This window comes from Cervus elaphus, chromosome 25, assembly GCF_910594005.1.
Source record: "Cervus elaphus chromosome 25, mCerEla1.1, whole genome shotgun sequence".
Classification (NCBI taxonomy): domain Eukaryota; kingdom Metazoa; phylum Chordata; class Mammalia; order Artiodactyla; family Cervidae; genus Cervus; species Cervus elaphus.
This window is the reverse complement of record NC_057839.1, coordinates 40425614-40444936: the sequence shown is the minus strand read 5'-3', so window position 1 is coordinate 40444936 and position 19323 is coordinate 40425614. Positions and strand designations below refer to the sequence as shown.

Genomic DNA, 19323 nt, shown 5'->3' with positions numbered 1-19323 from the left:
TACAAGCTGTCGAGCCCTCCCACATTCACATCATCTTTATTCCTCCTCTGTTGGAAAGGTACAAAGTGTACTGTGGTCACAAGCGTTAGTTCCTTGTGTGCATGCGTGTGTGCTAAGTCACTTCAATCATGTCCGACTCTTTGTGACCCCGTGGACTGCAGCCTGTGAGGCTCCTCTGTTCATGGGATTCTCCAGGCAAGAATGCTGGAGTGGGGTGCTATGCCCTCCTCCAGGGGATCTTCCCAACCCAGGGATCAGACCCGCATTTCTTGCGTCTCCTGCATTGGCAGGTGGTTTCTTTACCACTAATGCCACCTGGGAAATCCAATTCCTTGTGTAACAGTAAGCAAAACCTACAAATGTCAAGGAAGCAAAAATGGAAACACTCTCTAGGTTCTGTCTGGCATGGATTGCTTGGTAGAATCTGAGGGAGCAAATCAGCTCTGACTGTATTAACCAAGCTGAAAATCTTACTTCCTTCACCAGAACCTCTCACTATGAAATGCACACAGGTGGAATGTCACAAGAGAATCATGCAAATATCCCAGTGGCATTTCCTGTTTTCTTCTAGTTGCAGGAGTTGGCATCTTTGTTGGTAACAAACTCGGAGTCCGTGGACTGGCGGAAATTCTTGTTAGTAGCCGCGCTGCCTTGGCCCATCCCCCTGGAGGAGGAGCTCCTGGAGACCCTGCAGAGGTTCAAGGCCCTGGATGTGGAGCAGCTGGGCACCATCACTTACGAACAGTATAAGCAGGTCACTCCTGGCCCCTGGCGGCACTAATCCTATCAGAGTACTTTTGACCTAAGAAGTGTATTACTTCCTGATCTCACCATGCCAGATCTCATGGCCCATGTTTAGGCTCCCAAAGGCAGCACAGGTACTGCCCAGGTCCTAGGCAGAAGTCTGCTCCTACCTACCCCCACCTCACCCCCTGGGAAAGGGAGGGTCTGAAAAAGTCCAAACTGCTTGCAGAGCTAAGGGCTCTTAAGGAAATCACAGGAAACATCATTGTCCTCCTCCCGACTTCTTAACCTTGACTTTTCATTAGACTCGCCCGCAGAGATTTTAATCAGCCCAATGCCCAATACCCAATACTCTGCGAGTAGCAACAACAGTTACAGTGAACACAGACAGGGAAAGGGTAGGTTTTTGTTTTGTTTTTTTCCTTTGGTCTTGAGCATGCTGAATGATGAGATGGTTTTTGACAAGTTGACTTTGAAATGTCTGTGGGAAATGCAGGCAGAAATGTCCCATCTGACATGGCAGATGCAGAAGTCAGTCACTATCATCTAGGCAAATGTTGAAGTTATGAATGGATGAGATCACCCAAGGGAAGTGTGTAAAGTGATGGGTAACCCAGTAACATGGTACCTGGCCAATGGATTTGCAGATAGGATGTAACTGTAACCCTCACCAGAACAATTTGGAGAGAGTACAGAATCTAGATTGCAGAGGATTGATGGAATAAATGGTTCTTTAGGAAGTGAAGATAAGACAGTCGATTCATCTTTTGAGAAGTTTGAGTAAGAAGAGAGTGAGTTAGAATGAAATACCGTAACTAAGAAGGGTGTAAATGACTTATTTTGTGTCTGCTAATGGAATTTAAGGTTTCCCTAAAGTGGCGAAGAATCCGCCTACCAATGTAAGAGACACAGGGTTCAATCCCTGAATCAGGAAGATCCCCTGGGGAAAGAAATGGCAACCCACTCCAGTATTCTTGCCTGGATATCCCATGGACAGAGGAGCCTAGCGGGTTACAGTTCATGGGATTTCAAAAGAGTCAGACACGGCTGAGCAACTGAAAAACAAAGAAATTTATCTTAGTGCCCACCACTTCACATAGCTGGTAGACATGAAAGGTTCATAAGGTTCTGATTTTGAATCAGGGTGATAATCTCTCAGTGCCTGTATCTCCTGTGTATTTCACCACTGAAAGATCACATCTCTTCCTGCTTCTTTTCTTCCTCAATTAATGGATGATGTGCTCATAGACAACCCTGACATTCCCACACTCAGACAGCTGAGCCAGAGGAAACAGCACTGACACATTGAAGAAGTTCTTCAAGGCTGATGAAGAAAGACATATAACTGACTGGGCTGACTCACTTCCCAAGTAGAGCAATTTGTGAATTCTTTCACTGTTCTGGACCTGGACTTACAACTTCTAAAGATGGTTTTGTGTAAAAACACAAACAGCAGAGCAAAACTTGTTGGCTTAAGATTTTAGCAAGCGTGCAGTCACAAAAGTACCAACCTTCACTCTTTGCAGTATGTGCCAATGAACACAGGATATCAATTTAAACATCTTTTGCACAAACATGAGATGAACATAGGTGTTGGTAAATTGTACCAACAAGTGCTGAGCAAAACCAGAAAGCTCCTTCACCAAAGGTGTGAATTTCTTAGAGAAAGTTGATTGCTGCATGAAACAGAAACTCAAATATACGTATCAGATCACCAGCTGGGTTTGGGAGCAGTTGATTTCTGAGCTCTTCCCTCTCCCCTGGCTCACCCAGTGCCCACTCCTCAGAAAGCCCATGACAAAGAAGCCATTGGAGAGGCCTACTTGACCTCCCCACATGACTTACAGATTCCCAGCGCTTGCCAGATCACACCACAATACAGAGTTCTTTTATGGGAATGTCAAAACAGCACCTTCAGCAATGTGTTATGATTTGTGGAAAATGTCACCTTAGAATAGCCAAATAGTACAATTGCATTGCTGAAATGAAGTTCTCTGGGGGATGGGAGGAAGAGGCTCTCTACTCTGCTTTTTATTTTGTTTTGTTTTTTTCTTTTCTTGACTAATTGCACATTCACCACAACCACCACTTGAGAATGTGTTGACTTCCCCAGCTTCTAAAATGGAATAAGACACAGGGTTTGTGAATCTGCTCTGACTGTGTACCTGGGCTGAGCCACGCGAGCGTGAAAGTGCCTTGCCTCTGCTCCCAGCCCCCGGGCAGCCGTGACACGCTGGCCTCTGTCGTGTGTGGGTGTCTAGTCACACGCTGAATGCTTTGATGGCGAACTCTCTCGGCTCACCTTCTGTCAGTGAGAATGCATGTTATCACAGGCTTAGTGAGTCAGATGTTCTAGGATCCAAACAGCACAGCACTCCATCTCTAAGGAAAATTAAACCTCAAATTCCTTGGCCATATTTTAGCAAGAAAGTACAAAGGGACATTTCCACATTTCAAGGAGAAAGCCCCTGATTATCCAGTGGGGCAGGATGTGGTTGACTGAACCCTGCTTGATCAATTTAAACCCAACCCTACAGTTCACGTGTACCATTTCCCACGGCAAAATTTTCTTGGGTGACTTTTTTAAAAGTACAAGTTGTTCTCTAATTAGGTTCTTTCTTCTGTGGCGCTCTTGTTCTGTGAAACACTTTGAAACAGCTTCCTAATTTTTAAAATGCATCTGTTATATTTTTTTTTTTGTATGTGACTGAATGAATTCTTGGTTTTAAGAATCAGGGGAAATTCCTGTGTGTTGAACAACTGGATGTGGAATTGACAGTAGAGAAATTGGGGATGAAAATGAATCCTTCTTTTAACATTTCCTCTTTATTGCTGGTTTTCAGCTATTTGTTTATTGTGTCCCTCGGTGTGGTTTTCTTCACATTTATTTTGCTTGGGGTTCACTGAGCTTCTTGAATCTGTGGGTTTGTAGTTTTTGTCAAATTTGGAAATTTTTCAGAAGTTTTTTTTTTCATACTCCCCCCACTATCATTTTCAAATCCAATCACATGTATGTCCCAAAGTTGCTGATCCTGGATTCTTTTTTTTTTTCAATTTTTTTCTCTCTGATTCAATTTTGTATTCATTTCTACTCCTTCATTTTTCCCATTCACTGATCATTTCCTCTGTAGCACCAAATCTGTGATTAATACAATCCAGTGTGTTTTTATTGGAAATATACTTTTATTTCTTGAAGTTTAAGTTGGGTCTTTTTTATATCCTTCATTTCTCTCTTCATCATATGCATTTTTCCCTCTATCTCCTTGAACAAATGAAATTTATTTAGAAGAGCTAAATGAACATCCTTTTCTGTTCATTCTATCATCTGTGTATTGCTGTGCTTGTTCCTATTGATTGATGTTTCTTCTGACTATGGGTTATATTTTCTGGCTTTTTTGAATGCCTTTGTATGGAATGCCACATGTTACAAATTTTATATGGCTGGGCACCCAATTTTATATGCCCTTAAGTATTGTTGGGCATGTAATAATGTTATTTGCAATCAATTTTATCCTTTCAAGGTTACATTAAGATTGGTAAGGGTGGGTCCAGAACAGCCTTTTATCATAGGGCTAATTGGGCCCTGCTTTCCCAGGTGGCTCAACAGTAAAGAATCTGCCTGCCAAACCTGCAGGAGACACAGGTTTGATCCCTGGCTTGGGAGATCCCCTGAAGGATGGTATGGCTACTCACTCCAGTATTCTTGCCTGGAGAATCCCATCGACAGAGGAGCCTGGCAGGCTATAAAGTCCATGGGGTCACAAAAGAGTCAGACACGACTGGGCTGCTAAATAACAACAATCTGGCCCCACTACTCGGGCAGTATCTTCCTGGGGACACTACCCAATACCTTGTGCATCAGAAGGTTCTTCCCTGCCTGGTAGTCACATTTTCCCTGGTGGTAATATAGTCCCAGCCCTATATAAGTTTTAGGAATTGTTAAGCTTACTCCCTTCCTGTGATTCTATCTCCCACTTCTAGTATTTTCCATACACATATGCACAAGTCAGCTCTCAACCAAGACTTAAGGAGATCTTTCTGCACATCTTTAGGGCTCACCTTCTCTTTCAGTGCACCTCTAGTGTTTTGCCCTAAATTCTATTAATAATCATCATAGTGGTTAGTGTTGTTAATGGCTCAGTCGTCTCTGACTCTGCAACCCCATGGACTGTAGCCTGCCAGGCTACACTGTCCCTGGAATTCTCCAGGCAATAATACTGGAGTGGGTTGCCATTCCCTTCTCCCAGGGGTCTTCCCAATCCAGGTCTCTTGCATTTCAGGCAGATTCTTTACTGTCTGAGACACCAGGGAAGCCCAATAGTCATGATGGTGGTGGTCATTTGGTGGCTTGGTCGCTAAATCATGTCTGACTCTTGTGACCCCATGGACTGTAGCCCGCCAGGCTCCTCTGTCCATGGAATTCTCCAAGCAAGAATACTGAAGTGGGTTGCCATGCCCTTCTCCAGGGGATCTTCCTGACCCAGGGATTGAACTCAAGTCTCCCACATTACAGGCAGTTCCTTTACCATCTAAGCCACCAGGGAAGCGGCCATGGAGTGGTACTTACTGTCAACAGTTTAGCCACTGGGCAAAGCAAAGCACTTACATTCAAAACTTGAGCCCATGCTGGACCCTCGCTTCTCCTGGATCTCCTCCCTCACACGCTTATTCATGGCCAGAATCTCCCACCCAACACTCCTCTGTTCTAAATGAAAACTCAGTCTCCACCTCTGGAGGCTGCATCCTCTTAGAAGCTACCCAGTGCCACTCCAGCCTTCTCTCCAAGCACAGGTAATTCTCGGAAAGAAAGAAGGCACAGAGCATAGGCCAGAGTCAGGTTAGACCTGCCAGTGGTTCTTGGCAGTAGGCAGTGCCAAGGGTAGGTTGTCAGTGTGGAAGACAGCAAGGGAGCAAGACCTAGGAACAAAAGGAAGTACTTGCCATATGTAAGCTTGGCAAGACACATTCTTCGAACCCAAGGAATTAATACCTGATGTTTAATAGCAAATATGAATGAGGCCACCCAAAATGTACTGAATGCCCGAATGTGTGATATAAACAAGTCAAACTGGAGTTTAGAGGAGAGAACAAAGAGAGGACCTCTCTGAGGAGGTATAATTTAAGCTGGGCCTGGTGAGATAACCAGGTTGACATTGGTGGACAGGTAATCACCTGGAGGAGGAATGATGTGAGCAAGAGAAGAAAATGGTTCTGAGTAGAGGCTGACATGGCAAGAATCAAGTTTGGGGAAAATTGATATGGTCAAATGGTCTGAGTTGAAACAAACAAGAGGGAGACTGGAAATGAAGACAGCTTGAAGGCTGCTGGAGCAGCTCATGATGGAGGCAATAGGGCTTTACACCAGCATGGGAGCAGTTGGGTGGGAGAAAAGGAGAGAGGGGCAAGTTATCCCCAGATGGCAATCAAGGGGGTTGGTAATTAGTGTCAGACATGGGCTGAGGACAAGTGCTGTCTTTTCAAAATCGGTCCTTGAGCTCTTGAGTCAGTCAGTCACTCACTCAGCCAAGATTTCCAACACCAACAACACGCCCCAGCAGGACACTAGGCTCCAAGACACACACAAACACGGACAGGACACGTGCAGCGTGATGGGGGACACAGACACCAGTAGAGTGTGGTTAGTCGCTCAGTTGTGTCCAACTCTTTGCAGCCCCTTGGACTGTAGCCCGCCAGGCTCCTCTGTTCATAGGATTCTCCAGGCAAGAATACTGGAGTGGGTTGCCATGCCCTCCTCCAGGGGATCTTCCCCACCCAGGGATCAAACCCATGTCTCCTGCATTGCAGGTGAATTCTTTACTGTCTGAGCCAGGATATGGCTGTGCAATCCACATCCAGGGTGAGGACCTCCAAACTTCATTGCACATTCCAACAGCTACAGTATAGTCATAGTGTAGCTGGCGCCCTGGCCTGTGGGTTTTCATTTATAAATCATTCATGTGTACTATTGCACTAATGCATTCTATACATTATCAATTTTTTAGAAAATAATTACAAAACAATGAGATCTCATATACGTGAATGGAATTTCTAGAATTTGCTTCAGCACTCCCATGGTTTCTGCACCTTACTTTGTGGACCTCGTCTCTAGACACCTTGCAAAGACCAATTCAACCTTTGTGGCTCTGAGAGCAGCAATTACATCTCAGCATAACTTTAATGATTCTCATTTTTGTTTTTTGTGTAGGCTGGCCTGTGGTTTACAGGAGATGAAGATATCAAAATTCCAGAAAATCCTCTTGAACCCCTGCCATTCAATAGGCAGGAGCATCTTATAGAGGTAATGACTGAGGTATTCTTTAAAAAGTGTATGTATGTAACACCATATCACGGTAACATTGATCAATTTCTTGTGTAATTAGTCTTAGACTCCATCCCCATGCCCTTTTCCTTTAATGTATTCCCAAAGTGCATAGTTTAATATTCACCCAGGTGGCACTAGTGATTAAGAATCTGCCTGCCAGTGCAGGAGACACAGGAGACTCAGGTTCAATCCCGGGGTTGGGAAGATCCCCTGTAGAAGGAAATGCCCAACCCACTCTAGTATTCTTGCCTGGAAAACTCCATGGACATAGGAGCCTGGTGGGCTACAGTCCATGGGGTCACAAAGAGTCAGACAAGACTGAGCAACTGAGTACAAGGCGGCAGTATAGAGGAGTCTGGAGAGGAGGCAGAGGTCAAAATCTTAAACAGTCCGCCTGTTAACTCCCTGTGTGATCTTGGACAATATCCTTAAGCTCCCTGGGCTTCACTTTTCTCATCTAGCAAATCAGCTGTTACTGAGCATATTCTTCAATTCCTTATAATTGTAAAAGCTTTGGATAAGAACTGCCTTTTACCAATATATGCCTTTGTTCATTTCTCTTTGATTTTGACTAACTCATGTTACATTCCAAGAGTTTGCATACCCATCAGATTATTGCTATCATCAAAAATATCATCATCATTTTTGGGTTGGCCAAAAAATTCATTTGGGCTTTTCATATCATGTTATGGAAAAACCTGAACGAACACTTTGGCCGTTAACTTCTATCATTAACTTGTATCCCTGAGGCCACAATAGTATATAAGATCTTAAAATCTGAAAACTATTCTGACTTCAGTATAAATGTTAAAAATATGAAACTATATCCAACACAATCAAGTTCGATAAGATATGAGAAACATTGAATGGTAGATTTAGACATGACAGTAAGCTATATGTATTGATTAATCAATTCAGCCAGCCATTGGTGTAATTGCAATGCAAAACTGAACATGACTTGTTGTAACATGAAAGTGAGCAATCTCTTCCATTGGACGCATATTTCAAGCATATCTGCTAGATGCTAGCAGGAGAGCAGGTGAAAGAAAGGGGTCAGGGAGTTACCAAAAAAGTTCAAAACATGAGGCTGGCAGTTGTGGGGCAGCTTTTTGTTTTAGTTGTTGTTGATTGTTTTATAACCGGAGGACTGAGTTCAATTCTCCTGTAAACCTTTGGAAAGCATATCTGTATATAAATAGGTTCTTCATTCCGTGGGAAGAGGCCAGTAGTCTGAATAGGATGTCAAGTACAAAGCACTTTCCTTTTCTGCGAGAAGTTGTTAGAAATGTCCATCACAGCAGAGCCTTTCAGTTGCTCATGGAGCTGCTGAAAGCAGGAGGCAGTCTATGCTGGTCAGCCCTGAGGACTGCAAGGCAGGGAAGCCAGAGAGGCCTCTGGGTGCCAAGGAGGGGTATGGCTCCCATCTCCTGCTGCCCAAACTGCTGGAACAAAGTGTGTGGGGGAGGGTAGAGGCAGGACCACAAAGTCTGAGAAAGATGTGCTCTATGAGGCATATTCATTGGAGAAGACCCTGATGCTGGGAAAAACTGTGGGCAGGAGGAAAAAGGGGCAAAGAGGATGAAATGGTTAAAGAGCATCACTGACTCAATCGACAATGAGTCTGAGCAAACTTTTTGAAGGACAGGGTAGCCTGGCATGCTGCAGTCCATGGCGTCGCAAAGAATCAGATGTAACTTAGCAGCTGAACAATAATGGGGCAAAGGATGGCGGACAGATGTATGTGAGAGTGTGTGTGTAGTGTCCATAAAACAGAAGGGAGTGGAATTTTCCATGCCTCTCTGTCCCACAGACTGGATGCTCTACATTTCATAAATCTCAATACCCTTCAACTGGGACTAAAAGCACAGATTGCCGTGGCTGACAAAGCTGTGAGGTCTTGATGGAGTTACCCAACCTCTCTGTGCCGTGGTTTTATTTTCATCCTTTGCTGCTGGGGTTGTTGTACAGCATGAGTTCATATGTGTGGTCCTTTTAGAACAGTGATTGGCACACAGTAAGCCCTATGTAAGTGTCAGCTAAACAGAAGCTAACCAAGCTAACCCTACATGGTGAAACAACGCCTTAATGGTTAGCATCCTAAAGAAGTTGCACAAAGGGAAAACATAAAACAATATAATAAGTTTACTTTTTGGCCATTACAAGAGCAGTAAAGACCAGATTGGGGGAAAACACCCCATAAAGAGGAATTCTAAGCATCAGGATCCCTGGGCTCTGTTCCAATTCTGCCAGGAATCACTGTAGGACCTTGAACTGTAGGTTCTTTCTGCCAGAGCCTCTGCGTCTTCTTAAGAGGGCTTAAGAAGAGGGCTTGGCCTACAGTCTAGGGCCACACCCAGCTCTCCTGCTTTGTCACCTGTATTCTCTATGATCCAGGACTGGCAGGGCTCCTGGAGATAGGTCATTATCACTGTCCATGAGTTCGGATGAGTCCCAGGCACTGGGTAAAAAGTCTCTTTACATCCAAAAAAGGATCCCTGAGACACGTCTGTGTTGCAGTCACATCACTGTCTCCTGACAGTGACAGTGCATTTCCTTATAACTGATGAGGTTCAGCCATGTCCTAGCTTCCCAGCTGGCCACACAATACCAAATGTTTTAAAAAATCTATAGGGATATCCTGAGAAAAGGCAATTTAATTCATCATACTCAAATTCACACATTTTTTGGTCATGATCTCTTCTCCACATCTTCCATAATGAGAAGCTGATGATCTCACTGAAGCTGATGGCTCACCACAGTGAGCTCTAGGTCTTGTTTTTGCTGACTGTATACAGCTTCTCCATCTTCGGCTACAAAGAATGTAATCAATCTGTTTTTGGTATTGACCATCGGATGATGTCCATGTGTAGAGTTGTCTCTTGGGTTGTTGAAAGAGGGTGTTTACTATGACCAGTGCAAAACTCTTGGCAAAACTCTGTTAGCCTTTGGCCTACTTCATTTTGTACTCCAAGGCCAAACTTACCTGTTACTCTTAAGTATCTCTTGACTTTCTATTTTTGTATTCCAATCCTCTCTGATGAAAAAGACATCTTTTTTTTAATGTTAGTTCTAGAAGGTCTTGTAGGTCTTCATAGAATCTGGTCAACTTCAGCTTCTTCAGCATCAGTGGTTGGGGCATTAGACTTGGATTACTGTGATGTTGAATGGTTTGGCTTGGGAATGAACCAAGATCATTCTGTCATTTTTGAGACTGCACCCAAGTACTGCATTTGGGACTCTTTTGTTGATTATGAGGGCAGTTCCATTTCTTCTAGGGGATTCTTGCCCACAGTAGTAGATATAATGATCATCTGAATTAAATTCATCCATTCCCATCCATTTTAGTTCACTGACTCCTAAAATGTCAGTGTTCACTCTTGCCATCTCTGTTTGACCACTTCCAATCTACCTTGGAATTTATAATTGACCTAACATTCCAGTTTCCTATGCAATATCGTTCTTTACCGCATCACTTTTTTTTCACCACCTAACACATCCACAGCTGGGCATCATATCCACTTTGGTTCAGCCTCTTCACTCTTTCTGAAGCTATTTCTCCTCTCTTCCCCAGAAGCATTTTGGACACCTGCCGACCTCGGGGTTCATTTGCTGGTGTCATTTCTTTTGCCTTTTCCTACTGTTTATGGGGTTCAGAAATACTGAAGTAGTCTTCCATTTCACCCTCCAGTGGACTTTGGACTATTACCATTTGTTGAAGCCAGGCTTGTGTTTTGAAATACTATTTGCTAACAAATCCCGAGTCTATTTCAACCCCAAATCTCTCTCCCAAACATTGGACTCCTAAGCATAGCTGCTTATTGGACGTCTCCACTTGGATGTTCTAGCAGACATTTCAGACTTACTGTATCCAAGTCTAAGTCCCTGGTCTCCCATCTCCACCACCCTGTTGCCCTGTCTTCACCTAGAGCCCTCTCCGTCTTGGTCAGTGGACATTATGACCTTCCTGTTGGTCAGGCCAAAACCCTAGAAGTCATCCCCAGTTCTTTTCCTTTTTTTTTTTTTTTCAAAATCTCACATCCAATCCTTTAGGAAGCCTTAGTAGTTCTACCATCAAAACACAGGGTTGATTGGTTCCAGGACTGGCTACTGGCAGAATTATCTTGTAGGACTGAGAACTGTAGCTCCGAGAGGCTACCTATTGTTCCCTGCCAGATGGCCTTTTTACAGTTTGAGATTTGCTTCTTCACCAGCAGGAGAGTATCTCATTGGCTTCAAATCTCTAATCTCTTCCTTAAGACCTTCCTTGAAAAGAGTCCTTTTTTTTTTTTTAAAGAGTCCTTTTTAAAACACCTCTCACATGATTAAATCAGGGCCCAAGTTTGGGGTCTCTTTTGATTAACTCAAAACCCACTGATTAAGTACCTTAATTGTCTGCAGAATCTCTTTGCCTTTACTCCTGGGAATGACTTTCTCATCACATTTAAAATCCCTTACACTCAAGGGGAAGGGATTATACAAGATATGTATTCAAGGGGGTACTCCAGCGGGGCGGGAAGCTTCAAAGCCTTCTTAGAATTCTTCCCATAACAACATTTTAAATGCTCTTAAGAATATAGCAGGCCTTACCTTTTTTACATGTCTCATCCACTGATTTAAAATCAAGCCTGTGTAATTAGAGAAGGAGTTCACATATCAGTTCACTTTATTTTTTCACATCTTCCTTCAATATATCATATTCAGCCTCTTTGTTAATAGAAATAATGTGTTGCACCTACATAGCATTTTCAAGAGCATTTCAGTGGAAATAATACTAAAAATCAAGGATTCATATGAAAGAAATGGAAGATAAGCATGAAAGGACAACGCTGTGGTTATCTATTGGTGTCAACACCCTTCTACCCCATGTCCTACTGGAAATCCCTGAGGACTTCCAATGACAAGTGGGAAGAGGAAATAAATACAAGGTCCTGAAGGAACCCAAAAGCTGGATCATGACTCTTGAAAAATCTAAGGCTGCCTGACCATCTGAGCCTGGCTCTGTGCCTGCTTACAGCAAATACTCAGTAAACTTTTGATTAAGATATGACTGAATGATTGAGCTTGCAGAGTCCATTGACCTCAAAAATTCTTTTCTGCTTCATAGCATAACTTTAGTTTATGCTATGAAGTTTAGTTTGTGCTATGCTTTAGACTTTAGTGTCTTCCTATTAAAGTTATTTTTAATTAAATTTGTATTAGATTTGTCAAATATCAGGAATTTATTTTTCCAATTCGTCATGGATGTCTAATTGAATTTGCTAATAGTTATAAAGATTGCTAGTAATAAGGAATGACACGATGTGTAAAACAGATAGCTAGTGGGAATCTGCTGTATAGTATAAGGAACTCAGCTTGGTGCTCTGTGATGACCTAGAAGAGTGGGGTGGAGGGGTGGGAGGGAGGCTCGAGAGAGGGCATACAGCTGACTCACATTGTTGTACGGAAGAAACTAACACAAAGTTGTAAAGCAATTATACTCCAATTAATTTTTTTTTTTAAAGAATGATATGCTATCTCTAGATCTAGACACTTGCTTCTCAAAGTGTAGGTCAGAATCAGCAGTTTTGGAATCACCTAGGAGCTTGCTAAACATGAAGAAACTTAGGCCATCTACTAAACATCCAGAAAAGAAAGAAAGAAAATGTGAAAGTCGCTCAGTTGTGGCCGACTCTTTTCGACCCAGGCCAGAATACTGGAGTGGGTAGCCTTTCCCTTCTCCAGGGGATCTTCCCAACCCAGGGAGCAAACCCAGGTCTCCCACATTGCAGGGAGATTCTTTCTCAGCTGAGTCAGAAGGGAAGCCCAAGAATACTGGAGTGGGTAGCCTATCCTTTCTCCAGGGTATCTTCCCGACCCAGGAATCGAATGGGGTCTCCTGAAAACATCCAGAACCATCTACTTAATTAGAGTCTGCATTTTTGAAAGGTTACTAAACACACATGTTTGAGAAGAGCCAGTCACCTCCCAGAACAGAAGTCCCTAGGTATTTAGGTGTGGCCTCTGTGTCCCAGGGTTTGGCCTGGGCTTTGCCGGGCCCCAGAGGATGATATTAGATCCCCAAGCACCAACTCTTCACACTGTCAAATGCATGAGACAATGCGTCTAGAACTGACTGGAAGCTCAGTCATTCAAGATGTGGGAGAGACCTGCTGAAAAAGCTGGTATTCAGTGATGAGCACACTCTTCCTCTGAGAGTCCTCACTGGAAGGAGTCACATTACATCAACAGATTAGGGAGTTTGGAATCAAGTGGCTGAAACAAGGAGGCTAATGGCTGGAGTCCCAGTGGCTTTGGGCATCATTCCCTTCCCTCTCCCCACTTCCCACCAGAAGCTTCATGATTGGGAGTCAGGGCCAGTGTGTCAGGATGGAGTTGAGGATGGACAGAAAGGTCCTTGCTCTCTTTTTCTACCTAATATGCACCACTTTAATTAGTACATGCATCTTGTCTGTCTCTTTTCAAGCCCAGGGACTGTAGCTCACCGGACTCCTCTATCCATGGGATTCTCCAGGCAAAAATACTGGAGTGGGTTGCCATTTCCTACCCCAGGGGATCTTCTTGACCCAGGGATCAAACCTTCATCTCTTGTGTCTCCTGTATTGCAGGCGAGATATGTATACACACACACACACACACACACACACACACATACATGAATATTTTTCTTCCTCTTTCTGACGTACTTCATTCTGTCTAATAAGCTCTAGGTTCACCTGCCTCATTAGAACATCAGAATTTTTAGAGCCCTACTTTTTTTAAAAAAAAATATTTAGCTTACTTTTCAGTTAATACCATTCATTACATGTTAGTTTTAGTAATTCAGTCCTCAGAAAATGACCTTATTCCAAAACTCCTGGAGAGGTTCTTCATTGCCTGTGCATCCACTGTCTACCAGATGGTTTGCATTTTCTCTCTGGCTGAAATTCTTTTTTGTATGACAGTTTTTCTTTAGGTTGTTTGCTGACTGCGAGAAGGATCCACCCCAGCTTGACTACACACAGATGCTGCTTTATTTTGCTTGCCATCCAGACAGTACAGAAGGGGTCTACCGGGCCCTCAGCGTGGCCATTGGGACTCATGTCTTCCAGCCAATTGAAATGCCTAATCCTGTTGCAGAAAAGGTAATTGTGTTCCAGAAATGGACTAGCGTTGGGGTCTGGAGGGGATCCCAGAAGATCCTGAACTTTTCCTCACACAATGCTTTACTAGGTCTTGGATAGACTTGGCCGGACTCAGCTGGGTTAAGAACTTGGGGTCAATTCTCCAAAAAAAAAATGCTTTGGTAGTAAAATCCAAAATTTGCTCAGAGTTTCTCAGTGGAACCAAAATTTCTCTGTCAGGGATAGTCTTTATTTTGCATGAAGTGCTAATCCTGATAAATGAGAACAAACTGGGTATTAATCCAGGCTGTTTGTCACACTGTGTGGAAATTCTATGTAAAACAAGTTCAACCTTCGAACATATACCACAGATTTGTAACTCTTGATAGGGTTTCAGGCCCAAACTTGGCCACCTAAGATGCATGGGCAATCTTTGTGTCACCTGCCTCCAGGGACAGAAAACCTTAATGTCCAGTGAAACCTCACATCCCACTGTAGATTTATAAAGGGTTAACATTCCCTGGCTTTGGTGGGGGTGATGGGGCAGATAGAAAAGTCTCAGAACAGGGTACTAACAGGGTACTAACTTATGAGGTGCCCACTGGTCTGACTATTTAGCCTGCAGTAGACCTTGTGAGGTGAGCTGTGACCCTCATGGTGGAACGCTTTCCTCTGTTCTTTGTGGACACGGAGGGCAGAGGGATACTATGCGTCCAGACTCCTCAGATATCCCAGCCGCAGTTCTTTTCCTGTCTTTTTTTTTTTTGGTGGAAAGAAAAGTTTGCTTTATTTCAGATGCCGGCAACTGCGAGGGGTGGGGGTGTATGGCGGACATCTGTCTAAAGTCTGACTCCCCCTGTGACAAGCAAGGAGTGGGAGCTTTTATAGACAGAGTTGGGTTGGGGGGTTACATGCAGAAACAGCATAGTCATCTCTAAGAGTCATCTTCAAATTGGTCTTCACTGATCTGACTAACATCATCTTGGTTATGCTGGGTTACCTGAGTAAAAATGGGAAGCTCCTGTGATAGCTTTCACATCCCAAAAGACATAAACCCTCTCATCTCCAAATGTCAGCCCTGAGCAGATGGCCAGGAGGATGTCCTACCCCTTCTATCAGGACCAGGGTGAGGCTGGACTATTGTCTAGGAAGCTGACAGCTCAGGGCTCTTCACCCCAATGCTTTGTCAATGCAGCATTAACACTGACTCAACAACACAAAGTCAGCAGCGAATTATTGTTATTCCCACTCGAGAATGCTGTCTTCCTAGACCACAGAAGGACCGCTTACACTTTCCCAAATAAACGACAAGCCAGATGCCGTCTGCCTTCACTTGGGACTGCTTTTGCCACTTTCCCAGGGCTTCCCATGTGGCGCTAATGATACAGAACCTGTCTGCCAATGCAGGAGACATAAGAGACAAAGATGCTGTGGGTTTGATCCCTGGGTTGATCCCGTGGAGGAGGAAATGGCAACCCACCGCAGTATTTTTGTCTGCGAAATTCCATGGACAGAGGAGCCTGGCAGGCTGCAGTCCGTGGGGTCGCAAAGAGTTGGACACAACTGAAATGACAGCACGCACACACACAGGGGTGTTTCTGCATCTCTGTATGGATTGGGCCTCCTTCTCCCATCTCTGGCGTGGATCATGACCTACCTGAGGTCTCTGTGGAATGTCTGTCCTCTAGGAGACCTTCCCTGACCTGGAGTGGTGGCCGCACCCTGCCTATGTTCCCATGGCTCCCTGCACTTCCCCCCTCACGGTAACCCTCACAGATAACTGCTTTACATGGTCAGCTTCCATTCTGGGCTCTGGGCCCCAGGTGGTCAGGGAAGGGCCATCTGTCTTGTTCTGCATCCCCAAACCTGCATTCCTGAACCTGAATTACTGCTACAGAGCTCAGTAAAGACATTTCATTGAGTGGGACAATCAATTAACTCATGATTAGCTTTGTAAATTATACCCTTTGTGTAGTCCTGTGATCTGCAAGGGTTACAAATCCAGTTGCCCATATCCATACAGGGCTTCCCTGGTGGCTCAGACTGTAAAGAATTTCCCTGCAATGCAGGAGACTCAGGTTGAATTCCTAGGTCAGGAAGGTCCCCTGGAGGAGGAAATGGCTACCCACTCCAGTATTCTTGCCTGGAAGATCTCATGGACAGAGGATACAGCTGAGTGACCGACACTTTCACTTTCACTATACAAGAAAGAATGGGAGGACGAGGGAATGATGGCCCAAACACAGAGGGAACACAGAACAAAAGACAGATTAGCATGGGGCTTTACTGATCCAAAGAGGGGTCTTTGCCTTCTTTTTTGCCCCCTCTGTGTCTTTGCTCTTGCTGTTACCTCCACCTAGAGCATCTGCCAGCTCATCCTGAAAGGTTCAAGGCCTCTCCAGTATCCCAAGGCCTATTTCCTACACCAGCTCATTCATGAAGCTCCCGCTGACACCCTGAGCGCTCCCTCACCTGAGCCCCAATTTTATCCAGATCCTCTCTGGCAAGACTGAGAATCATCCCAGGCATTTACCCAATTACTTATCCAGCACCTTGGTGATGTGGGAACTACCCGAGACCTGGGAATAAAGCAAGTAAAGTGAAGACTTAAATCAAATGGTGATAAATGCCACAGGTGAAAAAGAAGATAGGGAAAAATGCAGGAGTCTGGGAAGGAGTTGCAGTGTTAAATAGGGTCATCACAGAAGGTGTCTCTGTGAAAAGACATATAGGCAAAGGCCCAGAGAGGTAAGGGAGAGAGCCTTGCAGATAGACCTCTGGAGGAAGAGCATTTAAATGAAGACCGCAGTGGATGCAAAAAACCTCATGTAGGGCCGTGCCTGGAGTATCCCAAAGAACCGCAAGTCAGCACTTGCAGAGCGCTGAGCTGGAGGAGAGCAGCAGGAAAGGGCAGTGATGGGAAGAGGACTCCAAGGGCCCCTGGAGGGACCTTGGCTTTGGCTGTGCCGAGTGAGGAGATGAGAAGGCGCTGAGGCAGGGTCATTTCATGCCCATAGAGAGCAGACTGCAGGGAGCACGGGAGGGAGGAGGACTAGTGATGCACACAGGGGGTGGTTTATCTATTGACTCCTCTGCACTGGAGACAGCTTGTTACCCTCTTTGCATCCTCTGAAGTAGCAGGCGCTCAGCAATGCACATAACAAGTTCTCCAGGAGTGTTGGTAAAAGGGAAGAAAGAGCGGAAGAGAGAAGGAAGGGGTGGACTCCCATCTCTGAGGCAGAGAGGAGGAGAGCAGACACTCCAGAGGCAGAGGCAGTGGCAGGTTCGGAGGCTGCACTGCTGCTGCTGTCGCGTCAGTCGTGTCCGACTCTGTGCGACCCCGTAGACGGCAGCCCACCAGGCTCCTCCGTCCCTGGGATTCTCCAGGCAAGAATACTGGAGTGGGTTGCCATTTTCTTCTCCCGGAGGCGGCAGTGAGTCACCAGAAAAAAAACCAGGAAAAGGCAGCCTGTGCTAGAACGGTTGCCATAGCAACAGACAGCTGTCTGGGTGGGTAGCAGCCAGGCCAGCTAGCACCAGCACCGTAAGAGGCTGCATCCCTTCTGGCCTTGACCCCTGAGCTAGTGCTCGCCCAGGAAGCAGCTCCCTGGGTTGCTTCTCTCAAGAGCTCTTTTAAATTCCAAGGACACTGGGCAAGAATTCTCCCACAACCACTGCACAGCAGCGAAGAAGCCAGGGTAGGGGCAGGTCTGTCACACGCCACACACACAAGCCTGCTCCTGGCTGGGAGTGAAGCATAGGAGCTTTTGATATACAGGACCCACCGCCTCCCTCATTCTTGCCTCCTCCTAGCTCTCACCATCCAGGCTCCAATTATCCTGCTGCCTCCCTGTGCCCTTTCAACTGTGTTCTAGTTTCCTGGGCAACCTGATCCCAGGATGTTAAAATGAACCTGCTCAGAAACAATACCTCTAACAGGTCTGTGTTTACTCCCAAGACATTTAATCAGATCTCGGTTTTTGCTTTCCAAATAAACAACTGGAAATCTCCCATTTGTTTCATTCTTCCTCACTCTCTTCTTCCTTACACGCTGGTTTATTCATTGTGGCACAGACCTCCTGTTTAAATTCACAGCTTCTTTGGGTAATTTAAAAGAAGTTCAAGGGCCAGGCACTCATGAGCAGGCACTAGTCAACGTGAAACATCAAAGAAGTTGATGTTTGTTCATCCTGGTCTATGGGATTTGGGGTTATGATATTGGAATTTAGTAAATTATGAGCTTGAACTGTCCACATTTTGAGAGTCTTGTTAAGACATCTTGACAGGTGGGTTGAGGCCTTGGGGTTCAAATAACTTAAATGTTCCTCCCATTCTGCTCTTTGATGCTTTGTTCACATTAGTCCCGAGGACTGAACTTCTGTTCTGCCTCTGAGATGTGGGGAACTAAACAGACTGAATGGTAGAAATGCACACTCAGGCACCATTCTGAGGACGTGTTGCTGGGAATCTTCAAGGGCTGTCTCTGAGAGTGTCTCTGAGAGACAAAGCGTTTGTCAGCCTCACAGTCTGCCTGCTGCTTAGAAGATAATGTGACTCACACAGAGTTTTGATGCCATTAATAATTGCTCATTCAAAAGCCCTGGCTTTTCTCCAAACTGGCATGCCTGGTTTTGTCCATACATCCACATCCGCAATTGCGGCCTGTTGGAGAGCGCCCCCGTCCCGCGCACACCCTGCTGTCCCGCCAGGAGGCTGATCTGGTTCCTTCGGCCCTGATCTCGGCCTCCCTCCGCTCCCTCCCTTCCCACTGAACCACTAAGTCTATTCTCTCCAACCCCCTAGAGAGCAAAACTAGCAAATGCTTATAAAGCATCCTCTGACCTAGTAAGACCTAATGACATAATGCCATTTGAATGACATTCTTCATTCAAATGTTTAACTCATTATCTTTTGGCCAAAACAAAAAATCCATTTATCCCATGAAGATAATATCAAGTCTTTGAGTCGTTGGACCCTCTCTAGTTCTGGAAATGGTGAAGAGAATGGTGAAAGTTCTTGCTCTTTAATTTTGGTATCGCCTGCTCATCCAGCCCAGCTCATCATGCGCTCACCCACAGGTTCTGTCTGAATAAAAATTCACTCATTCTTCATTCTATCAGCAAGATGTTCTATGTCTCAATGGTGTTCTTTTCACCA

At 44.9% G+C, this 19323-nt stretch overlaps 1 protein-coding gene across 3 annotated transcripts in view; it reads left to right on the top strand.

Moving 5' to 3' along the window:
* Positions 1–19323, top strand: part of SPEF2 (sperm flagellar 2) — a 187736-nt gene that overhangs the window by 158934 nt on the left and 9479 nt on the right. For all 3 annotated transcript variants that reach the window (XR_006337807.1, XM_043887575.1, XM_043887577.1), the window contains exons 31-33: positions 572–754; positions 6950–7042; positions 14008–14187. Coding sequence is in view for 2 of the 3 variants with exons in the window: in XM_043887575.1 (XP_043743510.1) it covers positions 572–754; positions 6950–7042; positions 14008–14187 (456 nt within the window). In the remaining variant the exon portion in view is untranslated. The remainder of the gene's footprint in view (positions 1–571; positions 755–6949; positions 7043–14007; positions 14188–19323) is intronic.